This window comes from Coregonus clupeaformis, chromosome 4 (genome assembly GCF_020615455.1).
Source record: "Coregonus clupeaformis isolate EN_2021a chromosome 4, ASM2061545v1, whole genome shotgun sequence".
NCBI classification, from domain to species: Eukaryota; Metazoa; Chordata; class Actinopteri; order Salmoniformes; family Salmonidae; genus Coregonus; species Coregonus clupeaformis.
The window spans coordinates 10,514,743-10,536,163 of record NC_059195.1 but is presented as its reverse complement, the minus strand read 5'-3'; the positions used below and the strand labels follow the sequence as shown (position 1 = coordinate 10,536,163).

Genomic DNA, 21,421 nt, shown 5'->3' with positions numbered 1-21,421 from the left:
TAGCCTACCTATTGCTGAATGAGAGAGCTGGGCTGGAGCACAGGCTAGGGGATCATCTATACTGCTTGTTGACATTTGGGTTGGTCTCTCTTTATTAGGCCAGAGAGTTTTAGTACGGTATCAAGCGCCCCAGAGTAGAAGAGCTGATTTAGGATCAGTTTTGCCTTTTTGGACAGGTGGAGCTGATCCTAGCTCAGCACTCCTACTCTGAGACGCTTGATACATAGGTCCCCTGAGATACATTTTTGTATTGCATGTATGAGGAAGTCTTTCTTACCCTGTTTGGGAGGCGTCTTTGTATTTGGTTTCTTTATCCTTGCCTCACCTGGAAAAGAGACTATAAATTATTACAATTGGGAAGGCCGCAGTTATGTCAATGCAGTCGATAATGGATCAAATGAGATTTGATACAAATTATTCCCATTTGTGAATCTTCAACGCAATTATTCAAGTAAAATGAACATAGTGATCTGAACACAGACAGAATTTTAAAATGGTGAGTGTAGGATTCGCATAAATTAATGTCATTGCACTGGATTATTACATTGTGAGTTACAACAGCAGCAAGCATTAGTAAAGCAAAGTGTAAGTTCCTGTTCTTTTCCCCACATAATCACTCAAATTGTTCCTGCACCGATATAGCTGGAATCCAGTTGTTACTATTGACAAGACTTATTGATCAAAACATAGATGAAGATTGAATTTGTACAACTCATTTACCACAAGTTTGAAACACCAGTCCAGTTTGTAGGCTAGCCTCTGACGGAGTACATACTGTGGGAAATAAGACATTTGTAGATTCAGAATCCTTGTTCAATGCATTTGCCTTTATTCATGTCATTATATGAAGACTTAGGCTTATAGTCTGTCATAACAAGTGTATTTTAAGGCATTATGAACTTCATAGAAAATGTTACTAGTTCTTCCCAGGACAGTATATGGGAACATAGAATAAACTGTCTGATAAGTGAACTTGGGGGAGGGAGCTATTCTCTTGTGGATGTCCTGGGAGAAAGGGCTGCCTCTGTGCTTATGTCCTTTGGTATTTGCCTTTTTTGGTATTACACAAAAATAGTACCAAAATATTCAGGAAATAGCTCGACACAATTTATTTTACATTTGATTGCCGTCAAGAATTAATGTCACCTTAAAAATGAACTAATGCAGATAGTGAGGAGCAACACAGAGTATTAACCTTAATGATTACAGTTTAAGCTCGGAGCTCGCAAAGTCTTAATTTCCCTCTTTTCTGCATGAGAAGTTGATAAAGTTTAATTGCACAGAAAACATCTACCATTGCTGTTTCCATGATGTTCCATTTGCGCAAACTGTACAAAACATATTTTTGCAGTGTCAAATACAGAAAATGACAAAGAAAGAGAACAGGCTTTTAAACACACTAAAATGGTTATGAGCACACCGAATGGCTGTGTAAGGTTTTAGTGCGGGGAAATAGCGTACTCTTTAAAGCTTGTGTTCATGAAGTTTCCAAAACAAGTAGAGAACTTAAAAGGGAAAATCCAGTCTTTTGGTATTTTTTTCAAAACGCTTTGCATGTTAGCAGTCAAGTCTTCAAGATATTGGACTTTCAAGAAGCAATGTGTCACCGACCACATCATGATGCAAATGCATTTTGCATCATGATAATGTGATGCGGCTGGTGACACTTTGTATCTTGAAAGTGCAATATCTTGAAGACTTGACTGCTGACATGCAAAATATTTTGGGACCGTACCAACAGTGGACTGATAAAACATTTTTTTTTTTAAAAGGTAGATTTTCCCTTTAAGAACAACAAATGCTTAATTGGTCCGGTAGTAAAGTTTTCACATGCCATGTTCAGTTTTGAATTATAAATAAACTACTGCACCCAGCATTTGAGCTGCAGTTAAAAGACAGTGGTGTGTATTCATGGATACCAAGGGAAGCCAGGCTTCCCCCAGAAATGGGCCCCAAAAAATAAGTCTGTTTCATAATTTTCCTTCAATTTGCAAGAGGCTGAATGTATCTCACTGGAGAAAGCATCAGAGTGAGCGAAACAGTCCCACTCTGACTCTGTCTGGTCAAAAAGAGTATGACATTGTTGCCATCCGTAGCATTGAATGCAAGGGAACCCAGCGAGCATTTGGCCTCCCTTGATTAAAAAAGTATAACAGAGCCAATCAGAATTGAGCTAAATTGAGTGAGCTCAACTGTGAATGGTCCTGACGCACCAAGAAAAAAGTGTCAAGGGAAGCCAGTTTGAATTTGGCTTCACTCCAATCACATCACATCGAAAGCAAAACGTCATTGACAGAAATAAAACATGAATTCTTGCATCTCGTTGTGGTCCTACGGTGGCTAGCTAGCTAGCTAAAATTGCCCTTTTCCTAAATTAGCCATGGATGGAGACAGGGATTTGAACTTGTAGTTTTACTTAATTCTCCGTACTGGCCAATGATTATAATAACTGCGATTCTGATCCAACCATAAATTCATACATTGTGCCCCTTGCCTGAGAGGATGGAAGTTCAATATGTAGCTAGATATAGTTGGCTAATGTTAACTAGCTATCCTGGCGCATCATTGCCCTTGAAAGGAAGTTAGGCTAGCGAGCAAGCATTTTAGTAAGGTAGCCTAGGACAACAAAAAATAAGTGTGTACTGTATGACAGAGTCATAGATCGTTTAGGCAACATGAAAGAGGATGGCATTGGCATTTCTCTACAAGTAGGTTGAGTCAACATGTCTATTGTACTTGCACGAACGCATGCACACACAGAGAAATCAGAACCATGGACAGCCACATCATATTTAGCTTATGTTGAATGAACTAAATTGTTTTAGGTATCACTGTATTAGACTAAGCCTAGGTGATTTGATGATGTTGAAGTTGAAATGGTGCTGGAATAGTGGCGGCAGCTCCTGTTTTCTTTGCAACTTGCAGTAACTCTCCGTGGTTCTAAATCAACAGTTGTTTAGTAGTCCGAAAATGTCGGAAACATTAACTGGCTTGACCACACTGTAGGTCATGTAACTGTTTGTTACATGCAATATGCTTTGTGGACAGAGGTTGCTCTCCAGTTTTGTGATTAAACAAAAAATGTGTGGTTGAATTTATTCTGCCAACGTGTCTTCTTATTGTCTTGGCCTTATATATCTCTATCTCACTGTCGCAAGGCATATGAACTAACAGGTTATAGAGCAAACAACGCAATTATCACAACACAGGTTGTAATATGGCATTTTTTTCCCCTGGCTTGGCTTCCGCAGTGATTTTACCCACGCACCGCTACTGGTTAAAGGCAGTGTAGCACTTATTTCTCAATGCCAGAAACGCATATAATAGTAACTTCGAGCACCCAAAGAAAACATTCCCAAATTACAAACTCTTAAATCAATTGTTATAATATTATAATATTGAAGTTTGGTATGAAGGTCTCCAAATCAGTTCTGTCTTCGGAAAGAAATCCCACAACGCCCCGTGGTCAGCGTCACAAAATGAATGAAAAATATTTTAAAAAGTGGGATAAATGTGAGAGTAACCATTCAACCTTTTTATGAGAGTGAAGTACGTTGGATAAAACATGTAATTACAGGCCTGATTAAAACAGAACATTTTTCCATTAACTTTCCAAATGTCGGCAAAACAAAATATGCTCGACAAGGTGGGATCTTTGTGTCTTTAAAATGAATTATGCGAGAAATATCGGTGAAAACTCTTTTATGCACAAATATTGATATAATAACCATTTTGAAGTAAACTTGGAGTCACGCGATGACGTGGTCCTCCCACTATGACTCGTCGGGAAAGCATACAGTTTATTAGGGTTGCGGCTACAGATTAAATAAGTTATGAACCTAACAGGGTGGTGAAAGTGCAAGGTGATGAGCTTGATGCGCCAATAAATATTGAGGGTCTTATTCTGGTGACATAACCGATGCTTGGCTGCAGTTTGACAAATAAAAATAATCTCGCTCTTTTGTCCAAAATAAACTCATTATGTAGGCCAAGGTTGCCCAATTGGCGGCCTGCGGCCTGAATGTAGCCCACAGGTGGTTAAAGATCGGACCCTTTATTTAAAATGTTCGCCTAAAATGACATACCCAAATCTAACTGCCTGTAGCTCAGGACCTGAAGCAAGGATATGCATATTCTTGATACCATTTGAAAGGAAACACTGAAGTTTGTGGAAATGTGAAATTAAATGTAGGAGAATATAACACATTAGATCTGGTAAAAGATAATACAAACATTTAATAATCTTTGAAATGCAAGAGAAAGGCCACAATATAATATTGCAGTTTCGGCACAATTTTAGTGTGTGTGCAAAGTTTCAGATTGATCCAGTGAAGCATTGCAATACTGGACTATTTTGTATCAAGTCTGCCCAAATGTGCCGAATTGGTCAATTGATACATTTTCAAGTACATAACTATATAGAACATATAAAAATTATATGGTAATACAAAATGTAAGTTTACACACTCCCAGGAATGTCATACATGATGGATCATTAGCTAATACACTAACTTTCACACATCTAGATGGCCGGGTGGGGTGGATGTGGAGCCAGAGACAGCAGGGGTTCAAACTGTAGAATCCAGTTCCTACATTTGAATATAAAAATGGATTTTATAAATAAAAAAATATGATACATTTTATCTCTGGGACCCTTGGGACGACAAATCAGAGGAAGATTACTGAATGTAAGTACATTATTTCCCTTCAGAGATGAATGTATCAAACCAGTTGCCGTGATATGTTTTTTGTTGTTGTGCACTCTCCTCAAACAATAGCATGGTATTTTTTTTACTGTAAAAGCTACTGTAAATTGGACAGTGCAGTTAGAGTAACAAAAATTGAAGCTTTCTGCCCATATAAGACATGTCCTAGAAAGTTTGCTGTTACTTACAACAGTCATGCTTATCACATTAGCGCACGTTAGCTCAACCGTCCCGTATACGGGACACAGATCCTGTAGAGGTTAATTTGGCCCCCCAAGTTTTATGAAAAAATTATTAATTATTTTCATTGTTGGATATACAGTTGAAGTCGGAAGTTTACATACACCTTAGCCAAATACATTTAAACTCAGTTTTTCACAATTCCTGACATTTAATCCTAGTACAAATTCCTTGTTTTAGATCAGTTAGGATCACCACTTTATTTTAAGAATGTGAAATGTCAGAATAATAGTAGAGAGAATGATTTATTTCAGCTTTTATTTATTTCATCACATTCCCAGGGGGTCAGAAGTTTACATACACTCAATTAGTATTTGGTAGCATTGCCTTTAAATTGTTTAACTTGGGTCAAACGTTTCGGGTAGCCTTCCACAAGATTCCCACAATATGTTGGGTGAATTTTGGCCCATTCCTCCTGACAGAGCTGGTGTAACTGAGTCAGGTTTGTAGGCCTCCTTGCTCGCACACACTTTTTCAGTTCTGCCCACAAATGTTGTCCTTAAGCCATTTTGCTACAACTTTGGTAGTATGCTTGGGGTCATTGTCCATTTGGAAGACCCATTTGCGACCAAGCTTTAACTTCCTGACTAATGTCTTGAGATGTTGCTTCAATATATGCACATAATTTTCCTTCCTCATGATTGCCATCTATTTTGTGAAGTGCACCAGTCCCTCCTGCAGCAAAGCACCCCTACAGCATGATGCTGCCACCCCCGTGCTTCACGGTTGGGATGGTGTTCTTCGGCTTGCAAGCTTGCCCATTTTTCCTCCAAACATAACAATGGTCATTATGGCCAAACAGTTCTATTTTTGTTTAATCAGACCAGAGGACATTTCTCCAAAAAGTACGATCTTTGTTCCCATGTGCAGTTGCAAACCGTAGTCTAAAACATATTTATGGCGGTTTTGGAGCAGTGGCTTCTTCCTGGCTGAGCGGCCTTTCAGGTTATGTCGATATAGGACTCGTTTTACTGTGGATATAGATACTTTTGTACCTGTTTCCTCCAGCATCTTCACAAGGTCCTTTGCTGTTGTTCTGGGATTGATTTGCACATTTCGCACCAAAGTACGTTCATCTCTAGGAGAAAGAACGCGTCTCCTTCCTGAGCGATATGACGGCGGCGTGGTCCCATGGTGTTTATACTTGCGTACTATTGTTTGTACAGATGAACGTGGTACCTTCAGGCGTTTGGAAATTGCTCCCAAGGATGAACCAGACTTGTGGTGGTCTACAATAATTTTTCTGAGGTCTTGGCTGATTTCTTTTGATTTTCCCATGATGTCAAGCAAAGAGGCACTGAGTTTGAAGGTAGGCCTTGAAATACATCCACAGGTACACCTCCAATTGACTCAAATGATGTCAATTAGCCTATCAGAAGCTTCTAAAGCCATGACATCATTTTCTTGAATTTTCCAAGCTGTTTAAAGGCACAGTCAACTTAGTGTATGTAAACTTCTGACCCACTGGAATTGTGATACAGTGAAGTATAAGTGAAATAATCTGTCTGTAAATAATTGTTGGAAAAATTACTTGTGTAATGCACAAAGCAGATGTCCTAACCGACTTGCCAAAACTATAGTTTGTTAACAAGAAATTAGTGGAGTGGTTGAAAAACGAGTTTTAATGACTCCAACCTAAGTGTATGTAAACTTCCGACTTCAACTGTAAGACTGTAAAAACACCAGGAAATCAGCTCCAAGTGATTTTAATTTTAGAAATCTGTTCCCAAGTACTCCCACGGATAATAGACACGTGATCGTATAAAAATGTAAGCAAGGTTTGAAATTATTATGTTTTTGTCAAATATTATATCTGTTTGGGATTCTTGCGGTCAATTTGTAGTGTACAAATGATTTTTTATTATGTTCTGGCCCCCCGACCATCCGCTCAAGAAAAATCAAGTCTAGTTGATGATCCCTGATGTAGACCATACGTGCTCTGTAGCCAACAGAGCACAGATACAGTATCTGCACGCTGTTGGCTAGACCGCACGTGCCAATACCGGAGTGGGCACACTCACATTATAAACGCAATTTTTTAATGAGAAGACCATCAGTTAATATGGAAATGCAATGGAAACTTTTTTTTGGGGGGAATTGGGCACCTACTTGTCAATCTGCGGGGCACATTTCATCCCCGAGAACTTCCACGGCTATCAACAATGGAAGGAATGCTTCAGCAAGAAGTTGCTGCTCAAAGTGGATGCTGTCCCTACCATCAACTTGGCTTCTAAAGCATCGCAAAGCAACTGTGACAACATTGATCCTAAGATATATATTTTTTTTTTTCCTTTCCCATTGAACCAAATCCGACCCTCCAAAGAAAGCATGGCTCTGTGGCTTCTTCGAAATGCCGAAGCGTCACATTTCAGCTTAGCCCGCACTCGGCACGCTGTATATAAAACTGTATAGAATTACCGCAATGATCCAAGATGGCGTAGCAGTGCGGTCGTGTTCTTTGTTGTGTGTCTGTGTAAATAGGCAGTTTTTTGTATTTTTTGTTGTTGTATTTTTCATACATATTTCCCTATCACACTTTTCATCCTTGTACAAAATATACTTTCCTGCAACCCGCCTCACTCATTCTATTATTGATTTACCTTTTATCTAGAATCTCCAGTTGAAACTAGCTAGCCAGCTAACTAGCTACTTGCTATTAGCCACCGTTAGCGGTTTTCACCCAGAACATCAGATTTTCTGCCAGAATAACTGAATCACTGGACATTAACACCGGATCACAACTAGCTAGCCGCAACCGAATGGATGTTGCTGTTGGCTAATCACCACTGCCCCCGAAGCAAGCACCAGTTAGCCTTGAGCTAGCCTCGAGCCAGGCCCATATCCCGGCTATCTACCTCTCTGTCTACCGGACGGGAGTAGCCAGCTAACTAGCTACTTGCTATTTAGCCACCGTTAGCGGTTTTTCACCATTGTCCGTAGCCTGCACTACCTACCAGCCAGCTCTAGCCTGGACTATTATCGGCCAGTCTGCACTGTCTGCACAGCGCGTTATCGACCCAGAACATATAATTTTTTCTGCCGGAATCACTGGACCTTTAACTCCGGATCATCGCAACTAGCTAGCTGCAACCAAATGGATGTTGTTGTTGGCTAATCAGCCTTGAGCTAGCCTCGAGCCAGGCCCATCTCCCGGCTATCTACCTCTCTGTCAACCGGACGGGACCTCCTAGTGTTGACACGGAGCCCCGCCGATCCAACACGACTGGTCTGCCGACGAAATCGTCTGATGTGGTTTCAACAGGCTTCCCGTTACAACGTCGACCACGAAGATCCATTTGCTAGCCCCGGCCCGCTAGCACATGCAAGCCGTGGCCTCTTGCTCGCCAGTGCTATAGCAGCCCCCGAACTACTTTTGCTGTTCACCAGACCTTAGGATAACTCAGCTATACAGCATATGCCTGCTGGACTGTTCCTTTATACGGTACTGCATCCTGTTTATGTTTAGCCTCAGCCCAAACTTTGTCGCCATTACCAGCTGTTATCTTAGCTCTCTCAAATAACACCTGTGATTGCTTTATGCCTCTCTCCCATGTCAATATGCCTTGCTTATTGATGTTTCGGTTATTTCTTATTGTACTATTTCACTGTAGATCCCCCAGCCCAGCTCAACCTGCCTTAGATAGCTCCTTTGTCCCAACCCCCATACACGTAGAGACCGACTTAATCGCTGCCTCCAGTGATGCTCTCTCTTTCATCGTTACCCAACGCTTAGGTTTACCTCCACTGTACTCATATCCTTCCATATCCTTGTCTGTACATAATGCCCTGAATCTATTCTACAATGCCCGGAAATCTGCCCCTTTTTTCGTCTGTACCCAACACACTAGAAGACCAGTACTTAAAGCCTTTAGCCGTATCCTTATTCTACTCCTACTCTGTTCCTCTGGTGATGTAGAGGTTAACCCAGGCCCTGTAGCCCCCAGTATCACTCCTACTCCACAGGTGTTATCATTTGTTGACTTCTGTAACCGTAAAAGCCTTGGTTTCTTGCACGTTAACATCGGAAGCCTCCTCCCTATGTTTGAGTTGTTCACTGCGTTAGCACACTCCGCCAACCCTGATGTTCTAGCAGTGTCTGAATCCTGGCTTAGGAAGGCAACCAAAAATTCAGAAATGTCCATCCGCAACTACAACATTTTCCGTCTCGATAGAACTGCCAAAGGGGGTGGGGTTGCAATCTACTGTAGAGATAGCCTGCAGAGCTCTATCGTACTATCCAGGTCTGTGCCCAAACAGTTTGAGCTTGTACATCTAAAAATCCACCTTTCCAGAAATAAGTCTCTCACTGTTGCCGCTTGCTACGGTCCTCCTCAGCCCCGAGCTGTGCCCTGGACACCATATGTGAACTGATTGCCCCCCCATCTATCCTCAGAATCCGTACTGCTTGGTGACCTAAACTGGGATATGCTTAACACCCCGGCCAACCTACAATCTAAACTAAATGCCCTCAATCTCACACAAATGATCAACGAACCTACCAGGTACAACCCTAAATCTGTAAACATGGGCACCATCATAGATATCATCCTGACAAATTTACCCTCTAAATACACCTCAGCTGTCTTCAACCAGGATCTCAGCGATCACTGCCTTATTGCCTGCGTCTGTAATGGGTCCGCGGTCAAACGACCACCCCTCATCACTGTCAAACGCTCCCTAAAACACTTTAGCGAGCAGGCCTTTCACATTGACCTGGCCTGGGTATCCTGGATGGATATTGACCTCATTCCGTCAGTAGAGGATGCCTGGTTGTTCTTTAAAAGTGCTTTCCTCTCAATCTTAAATAAGCATGCCCCATTCAAAAAATTCAGAACTAAGAACAGATATAGCCCCTGGTTCTCCTCAGATTTGACTGCCCTTGACCAGCACAAAAACATCCTGTGGCATACTGCATTTGCATCGAACAGCCCCCGCGATATGCAACTTTTCAAGGAAGTCAGGAACCAATATACACAATCAGTTAGGAAAGCAAAGGCTAGCTTTTTCAAACAGAAATTTGCATCCTGTAGCATTAACTCCAAAAAGGTTTGGGACACTGTAAAGTCCATGGAAAATAAGAGCACCTCCTCCCAAAATGCCCACTGCACTGGGGCTAGGAAACACTGTCACCACTGATAAATCTACAATAATCGAGAATTTCAACAAGCATTTTGTACGGCTGTCCATGCTTTCCACCTGGCTACCACTACCCCAGCCACCAGCTCTGCACCCTCCGCTGCAACTTGCCCATGCCCTCCCCCCCCCCACTTCTCCTTCACACAAATTCAGACAGCTGATGTTCTGAAAGAGCTGAAAAATCTGGACCTCTACAAATTAGCTGGGCTAGACAATCTGGACCCTTTCTTTCTAAAATTAGCCACCGAAATTGTCGCAACCCCTATTACTAGCCTGTTCAACCTCTCTTTCGTAACGTCTGAGATCCCCAGAGATTGGAAAGCTGCCGCGGTCATCCCCCTCTTCAAAGGGGGTGACACTCTTGATCCAAACTGTTACAAACCTATATCCATCCTGCCCTGCCTTTTGAAAGGTTTTGAAAGCCAAGTTAACAAACAGATCACCGACCATTTCGAATCCCACCGTACCTTCTCCGCTATGCAATCCAGTTTCCGAGCTGGTCATGGGTGCACCTCAGCCACGCTCAAGGTCCTAAACGATATTATAAACGCGATCGATAAAAGACAGTACTGCGCAGCCGTCTTCATCGACCTGGCCAAGGCTTTCGACTCTGTCAACCACTGCATTCTTATTGGCAGACTAAATAGCCTTGGTTTCTCTAATGACTGCCTCGCATGGTTCACAAACTACTTCTCAGATAGAGTTCAATGTGTCAAATCGGAGGGCCTGTTGTCTGGACCTCTGGCCGTCTCTATGGGGGTACCACAGGGTTCAATTCTCGGGCTGACTCTATGCTTTGTGTATATCAATGATGTCGCTCTTGCTGCTGGTGACGCTCGGATCCACCTCTATGCGGATGACACCATTTTGTATACATCTGGCCCTTCATTGGACAATGTCTTAACAAACCTCCTTATTAGAGGGGAAACAATGAAAAAACGGTGGAACTGGCTTCAAAGTCCAGAGTTGAGTTTGAGGGCTATAGATACAATGCATTCGGAAAGTATTCAGACCCTTTCCCCACATTTTGTTACGTTACAGCCTTATTCTAAAATGGATTAAATAAAAATCCTCAATCTACACACAATACCCCATAATGTCAAAGCAAAAACAGGTTTTTAGATATTTTTGCAAATTTATTAAAAATAAATCACATTTACATAAGTATTCAGACCCTTTGCTATGAGACTCAAAATTGAGCTCAGGTACATCCTGTTTCCATTGATCATCCTTGAGATGTTTCTACAACTTGATTGGAGTCCACCTGTGGTAAATTCAATTGATTGGACATGATTTGGAAAGGCACACACCTGTCTATATAAGGTCCCACAGTTGACAGTGCACGTCAGAGCAAAAACCAAGCCATGAGTTCGAAGGAATTGTCTGTAGAGCTCGGAGACAGGACTGTGTCGAGGCACAGATCTGGGGAAGGGTACTAAAAAATGTCTGCAGCGTTTAAGGTCCAACAACAACACAGTGGTCTCCATCATTCTTAAATGGAAGAAGTTTGGAACCACCAAGACTCTTCCTAGAGCTGGCCGCCCGGCCAAACTGAGCAATCGTGGGAGAAGGGCCTTGGTCAGGGAGGTGACAAAGAACCCGATGGTCACTCTGACAGAGCTCCAGAGTTCCTCTGTGGAGATGGGAGAACCTTACAGAAGGACAACCATCTCTGCAGCACTCCACCAATTAGACCTTTATGGTAGAGTGGCCAGGCGGAAGCAACTCCTCAATAAAAGGCACATGACAGCCCGCAATGAGTTCGCCAAAAGGCACCTAAAGACTCAGACCATGAGAAACAAGATTCTCTGGTCTGATGAAACCAAGACTGAACTCTTTGGCCTGAATGCCAAGTGTCACGTCTGGAGGAAGCCTGTCACCATCCCTATGGTGAAGCATTGTGGTGGCAGCATCATGCTGTGGGGATGTTTTTCAGCGGGAGGGACTGGGAGACCAGTCAGGATCGAAGGAAAGATGAACGGAGCAAAGTACAGAGAGCTCCAAAGAATGGCGCCGAAGGAGATGGCTGCCGTTTTACGGGCTCCTAACCAATCGTGCTATTGTGTGTGTTTTTTCACGTTATTTGTAATTTATTTTGTACATAATGTTTCTGCCACTGTCTCTTATGACCGAAAAGAGCTTCTGGATATCAGGACAGTGATTACTCACCTCGTACTGGATAAAGATTTTCTCTTTAACGAGTCGGACGCAAAGGATTTTCTTCAGACACCTGACAAGGCCCAAATCCCCGTCATTCACATGAGAAAGAGACAAAGATTTCGGGGACGTAGGTCGGGTGCCTTGTAAGGATCCGACGGCGAGTGCGTAATCTGCCTCTACCATCAGTCCTATTAGCCAACGTACAATCATTGGATAACAAAATAGACAAACTACGATCACGGATATCCTACCAACGGGACATTAAAAACTGTAATATCTTCTGTTTCACCGAGTCGTGGCTGAACGACGACATGGATAACATACAGCTGGCGGGATATACGCTGCATCGACAAGATAGAACAGCTGCCTCCGGTAAGACAAGGGGTGGCGGTCTGTGTATATTTGTAAACAACAGCTGGTACACAAAATCTAATATTAAGGAAGTCTCGAGGTTTTGCTCACCTGAGGTAGAGTCTCTCATGATAAGCTGTAGACCACAATATTTACCAAGAGCATTTTCATCTATATTTTTCGTAGCTATCTATTTACCACCACAAACCGATGCTGGCACTAAGACCGCACTCAATGAGCTGTATAAGGCCATAAGCAAACAGGAAAACGCTCATCCAGAGGCGGCTCCCCTAGTGGCCGGGGACTTTAATGCAGGGAAACATAAATCAGTTTTACCTAATTTCTACCAGCTTGTTGAATGCGCAACCAGAGAAAAAAAATTAAAAATAACTCTAGACCACCTTTACTCCACACACAGAGATGCGTACAAAGCTCTCCCTGGCCCTCCATTTGGCAAATCTGACCATAACTCTATCCTCCTGATTCCTGCTTACAAGCAAAAACTAAAGCAGGAAGCACCAGTGACTCGGTCGAGGCAAGCAACACTGAAGCATGCATGAGAGCATCAGCTGTTCTGGACGACTTTGTGATCACGTTCTCCATAGCCGATGTGAGTAAGACCTTTAAACAGGTCAACATTCACAAGGCCGCAGGGACAGATGGATTACCAGGGTGATTACTCTGAGCATGCCCTGACAAACTGGCAAGTGTCTTACTGCCATTTTCAATCTGTCCCTGACTGAGTCTGTAATACCAACATGTTTCAAGCAGACCACCATAGTCTCCGTGCCCAAGGACACTAAGATAACCTGCCTAAATGACTACCGACCCGTAGCACTCACGTCTGTAGCCATGAAGTGCTTTGAAAGGCTGGTCATGGCTCACATCAACACCATTATCCCAGAAACCCTAGACCCACTCCAATTTGTATACCGCCCCAACAGATCCACAGATGATGCAATCTCTATCATTAAGTTTTCCGACGACACAACAGTGGTAGGCCTGATCACCGACAACGATGAGACAGCCTATAAGGAGGAGGTCAGAGACCTGGCCGTGTGGTGCCAGGATAACAACCTCTCCTTCAACGTGACCAAGACAAAGGAGATGATTGTGGACTACAGGAAGAAAAAGAGGACTGAGCACGCCCCCATTCTCATCGACGGGGCTGTAGTGGAACAGGTTGAGAGCTTCAAGTTCCTTGGTGTCCACATCACCAACGAACTATCATAATAATAATAATAATATGCCATTTAGCAGACGCTTTTATCCAAAGCGACTTACAGTCATGCGTGCATACATTTTTGTCATGGTCCAAACACACCAAGACAGTCGTGAAGAGGGCACGACAAAGCCTATTTCCCCTCAGGAGACTGAAAAGATTTGGCATGGGTCCTCAGATCTTCAAAAAATTATACAGCTGCACCATCGAGAGCATCCTGACTGGTTGCATCACCGCCTGGTATGGCAACTGCTCGGCCTCCGACCGCAAGGCACTATAGAGGGTAGTGTGTACGGCCCAGTACATCACTGGGGCCAAGCTTAGTCAGACTGTTCTCTCTGCTACCGCACGGCAAGCGGTACCGGAGTGCCAAGTCTAGGTCCAAAAGACTTCTCAACAGCTTCTACCCCAAAGCCATAAGACTCCTGAACAGCTAATCATGGCTACCCAAACTATTTGAACTGCCCCCCCACCCCATCTTTTTACGCTGCTACTACTCTGTTAATTATTTATGCATAGTCACTTTAATTCTACCCACATGTACATATTACCTCAACTACCTCAACTAGCCGGTGCCCCCGCACATTGACTCTGCACCGGTACCCCCCTGTATATATAGCCTCCTACTGTTATTTTATTTTACTTCTGCTCTTTTTTTCTCAACACTTTTTTGTTGTCGTTTTATTTTACTTTTTTTTATAAAAAAATAAATGCATTGTTGGTTAAGGGCTGTAAGTAAGCATTTCACTGTAATTTCTACACCTGTTGTATTCGGCGCATGTGGCTAATAAAATTTGATTTGATTTGAAAAGGATCACACCAGCGCCATAAAAATGATACACTGCTCAGTGTTGCACACGATCATCTGCACCCGAAGCTCCCAAACGTTTCTGCATGGTAACTCAAGGCCTTTGGAATTTGTGACAAACCATTAACCAATGCCACCAATACCTAGTCTAGTCACAACCCAGTCTTGAGCCATGACCCAAGAGAAACTGGCCTCTACTCATTGTAGGGTAAAATTGACCCTAGATGCTGATCTAGGGTCAGTCTTTAATTTCCCCTACTAATGGTTAAGGTTAGAATTGGGGGAGGGGAAGCTGATCCTAGATCTGTACCTAGGGGAAACTTCAGCCTGGAGTCCTCTACCCATCAATGGGTTCTGACCCATCCTGTGGAAAACACTGCTCTGGATAGAAATCCTCGGTGTTAATATAAAGCTACTCGCTCCAACCAGGAATAAGTTAATGTGATCCAAAACTGCTTCCAGCAAACTGCTTCCAGAATGGGTCAACGTGAATCTCCGGAACCTTACTACTAAAGCCTTCCGCATACTTCGGTTCGGCTGGCACCTAGCCGAACTCTACTAAGTGAACCAATTGAGTGTGCTCACATATTCCAATAAAAGACTGTAGCTTGAAAAACGATCGCAATAGTACCGTTTGTCCATCGAGACACCGTCCGAATTAATCTAAGATATATATATATATACAGTGGGGAAAAAAAGTATTTAGTCAGCCACCAATTGTGCAAGTTCTCCCACTTAAAAAGACGAGAGAGGCCTGTAATTTTCATCATAGGTACACGTCAACTATGACAGACAAATTAAGGGAAAAAAAATCAGAAAATCACATTGTAGGATTTTTATTAATTTATTGCAAATTATGGTGGAAAATAAGTATTTGGTCACCTACAAACAAGCAAGATTTCTGGCTCTCACAGACCTGTAACTTCTTCTTTAAGAGGCTCCTCTGTCCTCCACTCGTTACCTGTATTAATGGCACCTGTTTGAACTTGTTATCAGTATAAAAGACACCTGTCCACAACCTCAAATAGTCACACTCCAAACTCCACTATGGCCAAGACCAAAGAGCTGTCAAAGGACACCAGAAACAAAATTGTAGACCTGCACCAGGCTGGGAAGACTGAATCTGCAATAGGTAAGCAGCTTGGTTTGAAGAAATCAACTGTGGGAGCAATTATTAGGAAATGGAAGACATACAAGACCACTGATAATCTCCCTCGATCTGGGGCTCCACGCAAGATCTCACCCCGTGAAGTCAAAATGATCACAAGAACGGTGAGCAAAAATCCCAGAACCACACGGGGGGGGACCTAGTGAATGACCTGCAGAGAGCTGGGACCAAAGTAACAAAGCCTACCATCAGTAACACACTACGCCGCCAGGGACTCAAATCCTGCAGTGCAGACGTGTCCCCCTGCTTAAGCCAATACATGTCCAGGCCCGTCTGAAGTTTGCTAGAGTGCATTTGGATGATCCAGAAGAGGATTGGGAGAATGTCATATGGTCAGATGAAACCAAAATATAACTTTTTGGTAAAAACTTAACTCGTCGTGTTTGGAGGACAAAGAATGCTGAGTTGCACCCAAAGAACACCATACCTACTGTGAAGCATGGGGGTGGAAACATCATGCTTTGGGGCTGTTTTTCTGCAAAGGGACCAGGACGACTGATCCGTGTAAAGGAAAGAATGAATGGGGCCATGTATCGTGAGATTTTGAGTGAAAACCTCCTTCCATCAGCAAGGACATTGAAGATGAAACGTGGCTGGGTCTTTCAGCATGACAATGATCCCAAACACACCGCCCGGGCAACGAAGGAGTGGCTTCGTAAGAAGCATGTCAAGGTCCAGCTCTCAACCCCATAGAAAATCTTTGGAGGGAGTTGAAAGTCCGTGTTGCCCAGCGACAGCCCCAAAACATCACTGCTCTAGAGGAGATCTGCATGGAGGAATGGGCCAAAATACCAGCAACAGTGTGTGAAAACCTTGTGAAGACTTACAGAAAACGTTTGACCTGCGTCATTGCCAACAAAGGGTATATAACAAAGTATTGAGAAACTTTTGTTATTGACCAAATACTTATTTTCCAACATAATTTGCAAATAAATTCATTAAAAATCCTACAATGTGATTTTCTGGATTTTTTTTCTCATTTTGTCTGTCATAGTTAACATGTACCTATGATGAAAATTACAGGCCTCTCTCATCTTTTTTGGTGGGAGAACTTGCACAATTGGTGGCTGACTAAATACTTTTTTTCCCCACTGTACACATACACAAAAGTATATGGACACCCCTTCAAATTAGTCGATTCGGCTATTTCAGCCACACCCGTTGCTGATAGGTTTATAAAATCGAGCACACAGACATGCAATCTCCATAGACAAACATTAGCAGTAGAATGGCCTTACTGAAGAGCTCAGTGACTTTCAACGTGGCACCGTCATAGGATGCCACTTTTCCAACAAGTCAGTTCTTTAAATTTCTGCCCTGCTAGAGCTGCCCCGGTCAACTGTAAATACTGTTATTGTGAAGTGGAAATGTCTAGTAGCAACAACGGCTCAGCCGCGAAGTGGTAGGCCACACAAGCTCACAGAACGGGACAGCCGAGTGCTAAACCGCGTAGTGCGTAAAAATCATCTGTCCTCGGTTGCAACACTGACTACCACACTTTCTCTGGAAGCAACGTCAGCACAAGAACTGTTCACCGGGATCATCATGAAATGGGTTTCCATGACCGAGCAGCCGCACACAAGCCTAAGATCACCATGCCAAGCGTCGGCTGGAGTGGTGTAAAGCTTGCTACCATTGGACTCTGGAGCAGTGGAAACGCGTTCTCTGGAGTGATAAATCATGCTTCACCATCTGGCAGTCTGACAAACGAATCTGGGTTTGGCGGATGCCAGGAGAACGCTACCTGCCCCAATGCATAGTGCCAACTGTAAAGTTTGGTGGAGGAGGAATAATTGTCTGGGGCTGTTTTTCATGGTTCGGGCTAGGCCTCTTACTTCCAGTGAAGGAAAATAACGCTACAGCATACAATGACATTCTAGACGATTCTGTGCTTCCAACTTTGTGCCAACAGTTTTGAGAAGGCCTTTTCCTGTTTCAGCATGACAACGCCCCTGTGCACAAAGCGAAATTCATGGTTTGTTGAGATCAGTGTGGAAGAACTTGACTGGCCTGCACAGAGCCCTGACCTCAACCCCATCAAACACCTTTGGAATGAATTGGAACGCCGACTGCGAGCCAGGCCTCATCGCCCAACATCAGTGGCTGAATGGAAGCAAGTCCCCGCAGCAATGTTCCAACATCTAGTGGAAAGCCTTCCCAGAAGTGTGAAGGCTGTTGTAGCAGCAAAGGGGGGACCAACTCCATCTTAATGCCCATGATTTTGGAATGAGATGTTTGACGAGCAGGTGTCCACATACTTTTGGTCATGTAGTGTAACTCAAGAAATCTCATTACATGTTGACGTTTTTGTCAAGGTGGTCTTAGTCGCACAAATTTACATCCAACTAAGATGTTTGGTGCAGTTTTGCTCAAGTGAAATGTTTTGCATGAAAACAATGTCTCTCCATGAATGACAAACTTTATTTAAGAATCCCTACTGTTGACCAATCAACGAAGGGGCATAGACTTTGGCTTGCCTCGTTAAATTTGTACACGAACAGCTGAAAAAAAACCTTGCCGAAGACCAAAACGTCACAAAATGTCATCATAATATACGCACTGTTCCGAACTGTTTCGGATGGGAAGCATGTGGACGCGATACAATGGACACAATCCATTGAGATGTGATGTACATATCGTGGAGTGGAGAATTCTCAACTACTTGCTACTAAACCGTTCTTATGCCAGCACCCAGGATATCAAGCCTTGAAGGCTCATGGTCAATTTGTGAGCTGTAGAGCAGTTGCACCATGTTACCCAGTCAGAGACGTGTTGAAGCTTTCAAAAGAAGTCTGGCCTTAACCCTTCCACAGAGGGATGTGCACCCCTGATCTGGTTCCTTCTCACAGGCTTGGAGTCAGTTCCCTCTACTTTCATTGTGTTTAGACAATGTGGAGACATTGCATTGCACAGGCCTGTGTCACAATCTTTAAAAAAAAGAATTACACGGCATCTAGAGAAACAGCAGCTCCAAAACCATTGAATTACCTGATGAGCACCATATCCGTCATAATAGAGGGAGAACATTACATCTCACTTGTCTAGCATTGTTACAGGCTGTCGAAAGGAATAGAGGCACAGATGAAAGCAGTTTGATATGAGGTAAAGGAGAGGTTGAGCGTCCAGATGGGACAGTGCATTCTGAGCTCTCCAGGACCCTGCAGTGCTGGACTGTGCCCCCGAGCTCAAGTTAAATAAATGTTTAGGGGTTAGAGTCAGTAGGGGTTAGGATAGTAGGGGTTAGGGGTTCCAGCGGGGATGTAAAAGCTGCTTGTTTTCATAGCACTACACCACTGACACATTTCCCATGGCTCACCACGCTCTGTGACTGTAGTTAGATAACACACAAGCACGAGCAACAGGGACTGCTTTATAAAAACCATAACATGGCTGATACCATCAATAGCCCACTCTCTGAAGCACTTGGAAGTAATACGACCATGCATCTGGATGAGAATCTGAATCAAAACATTTACATGTGTCATTTAGCAGACGCTCTTATCCAGAGCGATTTACAGTTAGTGCACTCATCTTAAGATAGCTAGGTAGGACAAACACATATCACAGGCATAGAAAGTACATTGTTCCTCAACGTAGGTATCAGTAGAGTCAGAGCTAGAAGGGGGGGTGGGGTCAAGCGCAAGTGCTGGTTAAGTGTTGAGGAGGATTATTTAAGATACTGTTTGAAGAGGTAAGATTTCAGATGTTTTCGGAAGATGGGCAGGGACTCTGCTGTCCTAGCTTCAGGGGGAAGCTGGTTCCACCATTGGGGTGCCAGGACAGAGAAGAGCTTGGACTGGGCTGAGCGGGAGCTGCCCTCCCGTAGTGGGTGGGATGGCCATGAGACCTGAGGTGGCAGAACAGAGTGCTCGGGTTGCGGTGTAGGGTTTGAGTGTGCGGAGGAGCGGGGTGACATGAGAGAACTTGGGAAGGTTGAAAACCAGGCGGGCTTCTGCGTTCTGGATAAGTTGCAGGGGTTTGATGGCACAAGCGGGGAGCCCAGCCAACAGCGAGTTGCAGTAGTCCAGACAGGAAAGGAAAAGTGCCTGGATTAGGACCTGCGGCACTTCCTGTATGAGGTAGGGTCATACTCTACGGATGTTGTAGAGCATGAACCTGCAGGAGCGGGTCACTGCTTTGATGTTTGCAAAGAACGACAGGGTGTTGTCCAGGGTCACGCCAAGGTTCTTTGCACTCTGGGAGGGCGACACTGTTGAGTTGTCAACCGTGATGGAGAGGTCTTTGAGCGGGCAGGCCTTCCCTGGGAGGAAAAGCAGTTCCGTCGAGGTTGAGCACGAGGTGGTGGGCCGACATCCAAGTTGAGATATCTGCCAGGCACAAAGAGATACGTGTCACCACCTGGGTGTCAGAAGGGGGTAAAGGAGAAAAGTAGTTGAGTGTCATCCGCATAGCAATGATAGGAGAGACAACGTGAGGATATATCGGAGCCAAGTAACTTGGTGTATAGAGAGAAAAGGAGAGGGCCTTGAACCGAGCCCTGGGGGACACCAGTAGTGAGAGTACGTGGTGCAGACACAGATCCTCTCCACGTCACCTGGTAGGAGCGGCCTGCCAGGTAGGATGCAATCCAAGAGTGTGCATAGCCTGAGACGCCCAGCCCTGAGAGGGTGGAGAGGAGGATCTGATGGTTCATGGTGTTGAAGGCAGTGGATAGATCTAGGAGGATGAGAACAGAGGAGAGAGAGTCAGCTTTGGCAGTGCAGATATCCTCCGTGACACAGAGAAGAGCAGTCTCGGTTGAGTGACCAGTCTTGAAGCCTGACTGGTTAGGGTCAAGAACATCGTTCTGAGAGAGATAACGAGAAAGTTGATCAGAGACAGCACGCTCAAGTGTTTTGGAAAGAAGGGATACAGGTATATAGTTTTTGACGTTAGATGAGTCGAGTATTGCTTTCTTTAGGAGAGGAGCAAAACAAGTCACAAATTGCTCTGCCCCTTGATCCTGGTTGATGTGTCAACAACTATCTGCAAATTATGAGCAGTCAGCAGTTCACACACCAAGTAGGTCACTGGGAAGACAGGCAGCACTTAAAGTAGATGGCCCTAGCTAGCAAAAAGACAGTACTAGACCACAACAGATAAAGACAAAAATTATACTTATCACTCCTGAGGATATCAGGAGTCCTCTAGCTATAGAATTTAGCTATAAAACGAATGTTACATTTAGCTACAATAAGCCATTGCAGGATTCAATCAATTAGCACCATTTTATTTGCTGGGCACAGTGATGAATCAGTATTTCACCACTGCTTTATATTGTAGCAAGGCTTGCTTTCTAGTACCATGTAAAATAACAATATTTAAGAACTACAGTATAAGCATTGACACCAACTATCACAATCAGGGTTATAGCTTCACATGACATCCAATACCCCATGGGAACATTGTTGTGAATGAGTCATTCTAAAAACAGAATTATACCCAACTCTAGCCAACACCGGAATTGAAAACATTTTACTTGTTTCAAATCTATCCTACTTGGGAATCCAACATAAAAAGAGAATAGCCTTAATAAATCTGGGGCTCTCATGTCAGGTCTCAGCCTCCTGCTTTTATTAAAATGCTCCAAACTATCCTACAGCTCTGAGTTTTGGATCTTGTTTGGCTCA

General features: G+C 43.6%; 1 protein-coding gene across 2 annotated transcripts in view; it reads right to left on the bottom strand.

Moving 5' to 3' along the window:
* Positions 1-21,421, bottom strand: part of LOC121551681 (myosin light chain kinase, smooth muscle) — a 113,036-nt gene that overhangs the window by 16,287 nt on the left and 75,328 nt on the right. The window contains exons 19-20 of one of the 2 annotated variants that reach the window (XM_041864397.2): positions 721-774; positions 278-325 (exon numbers count right to left, since the gene is read on the bottom strand). In XM_041864397.2, coding sequence (XP_041720331.1) covers positions 278-325; positions 721-774 — 102 coding nt within the window. The remainder of the gene's footprint in view (positions 1-277; positions 326-720; positions 775-21,421) is intronic. The other variant, XM_041864404.2, reaches the window with a different exon arrangement.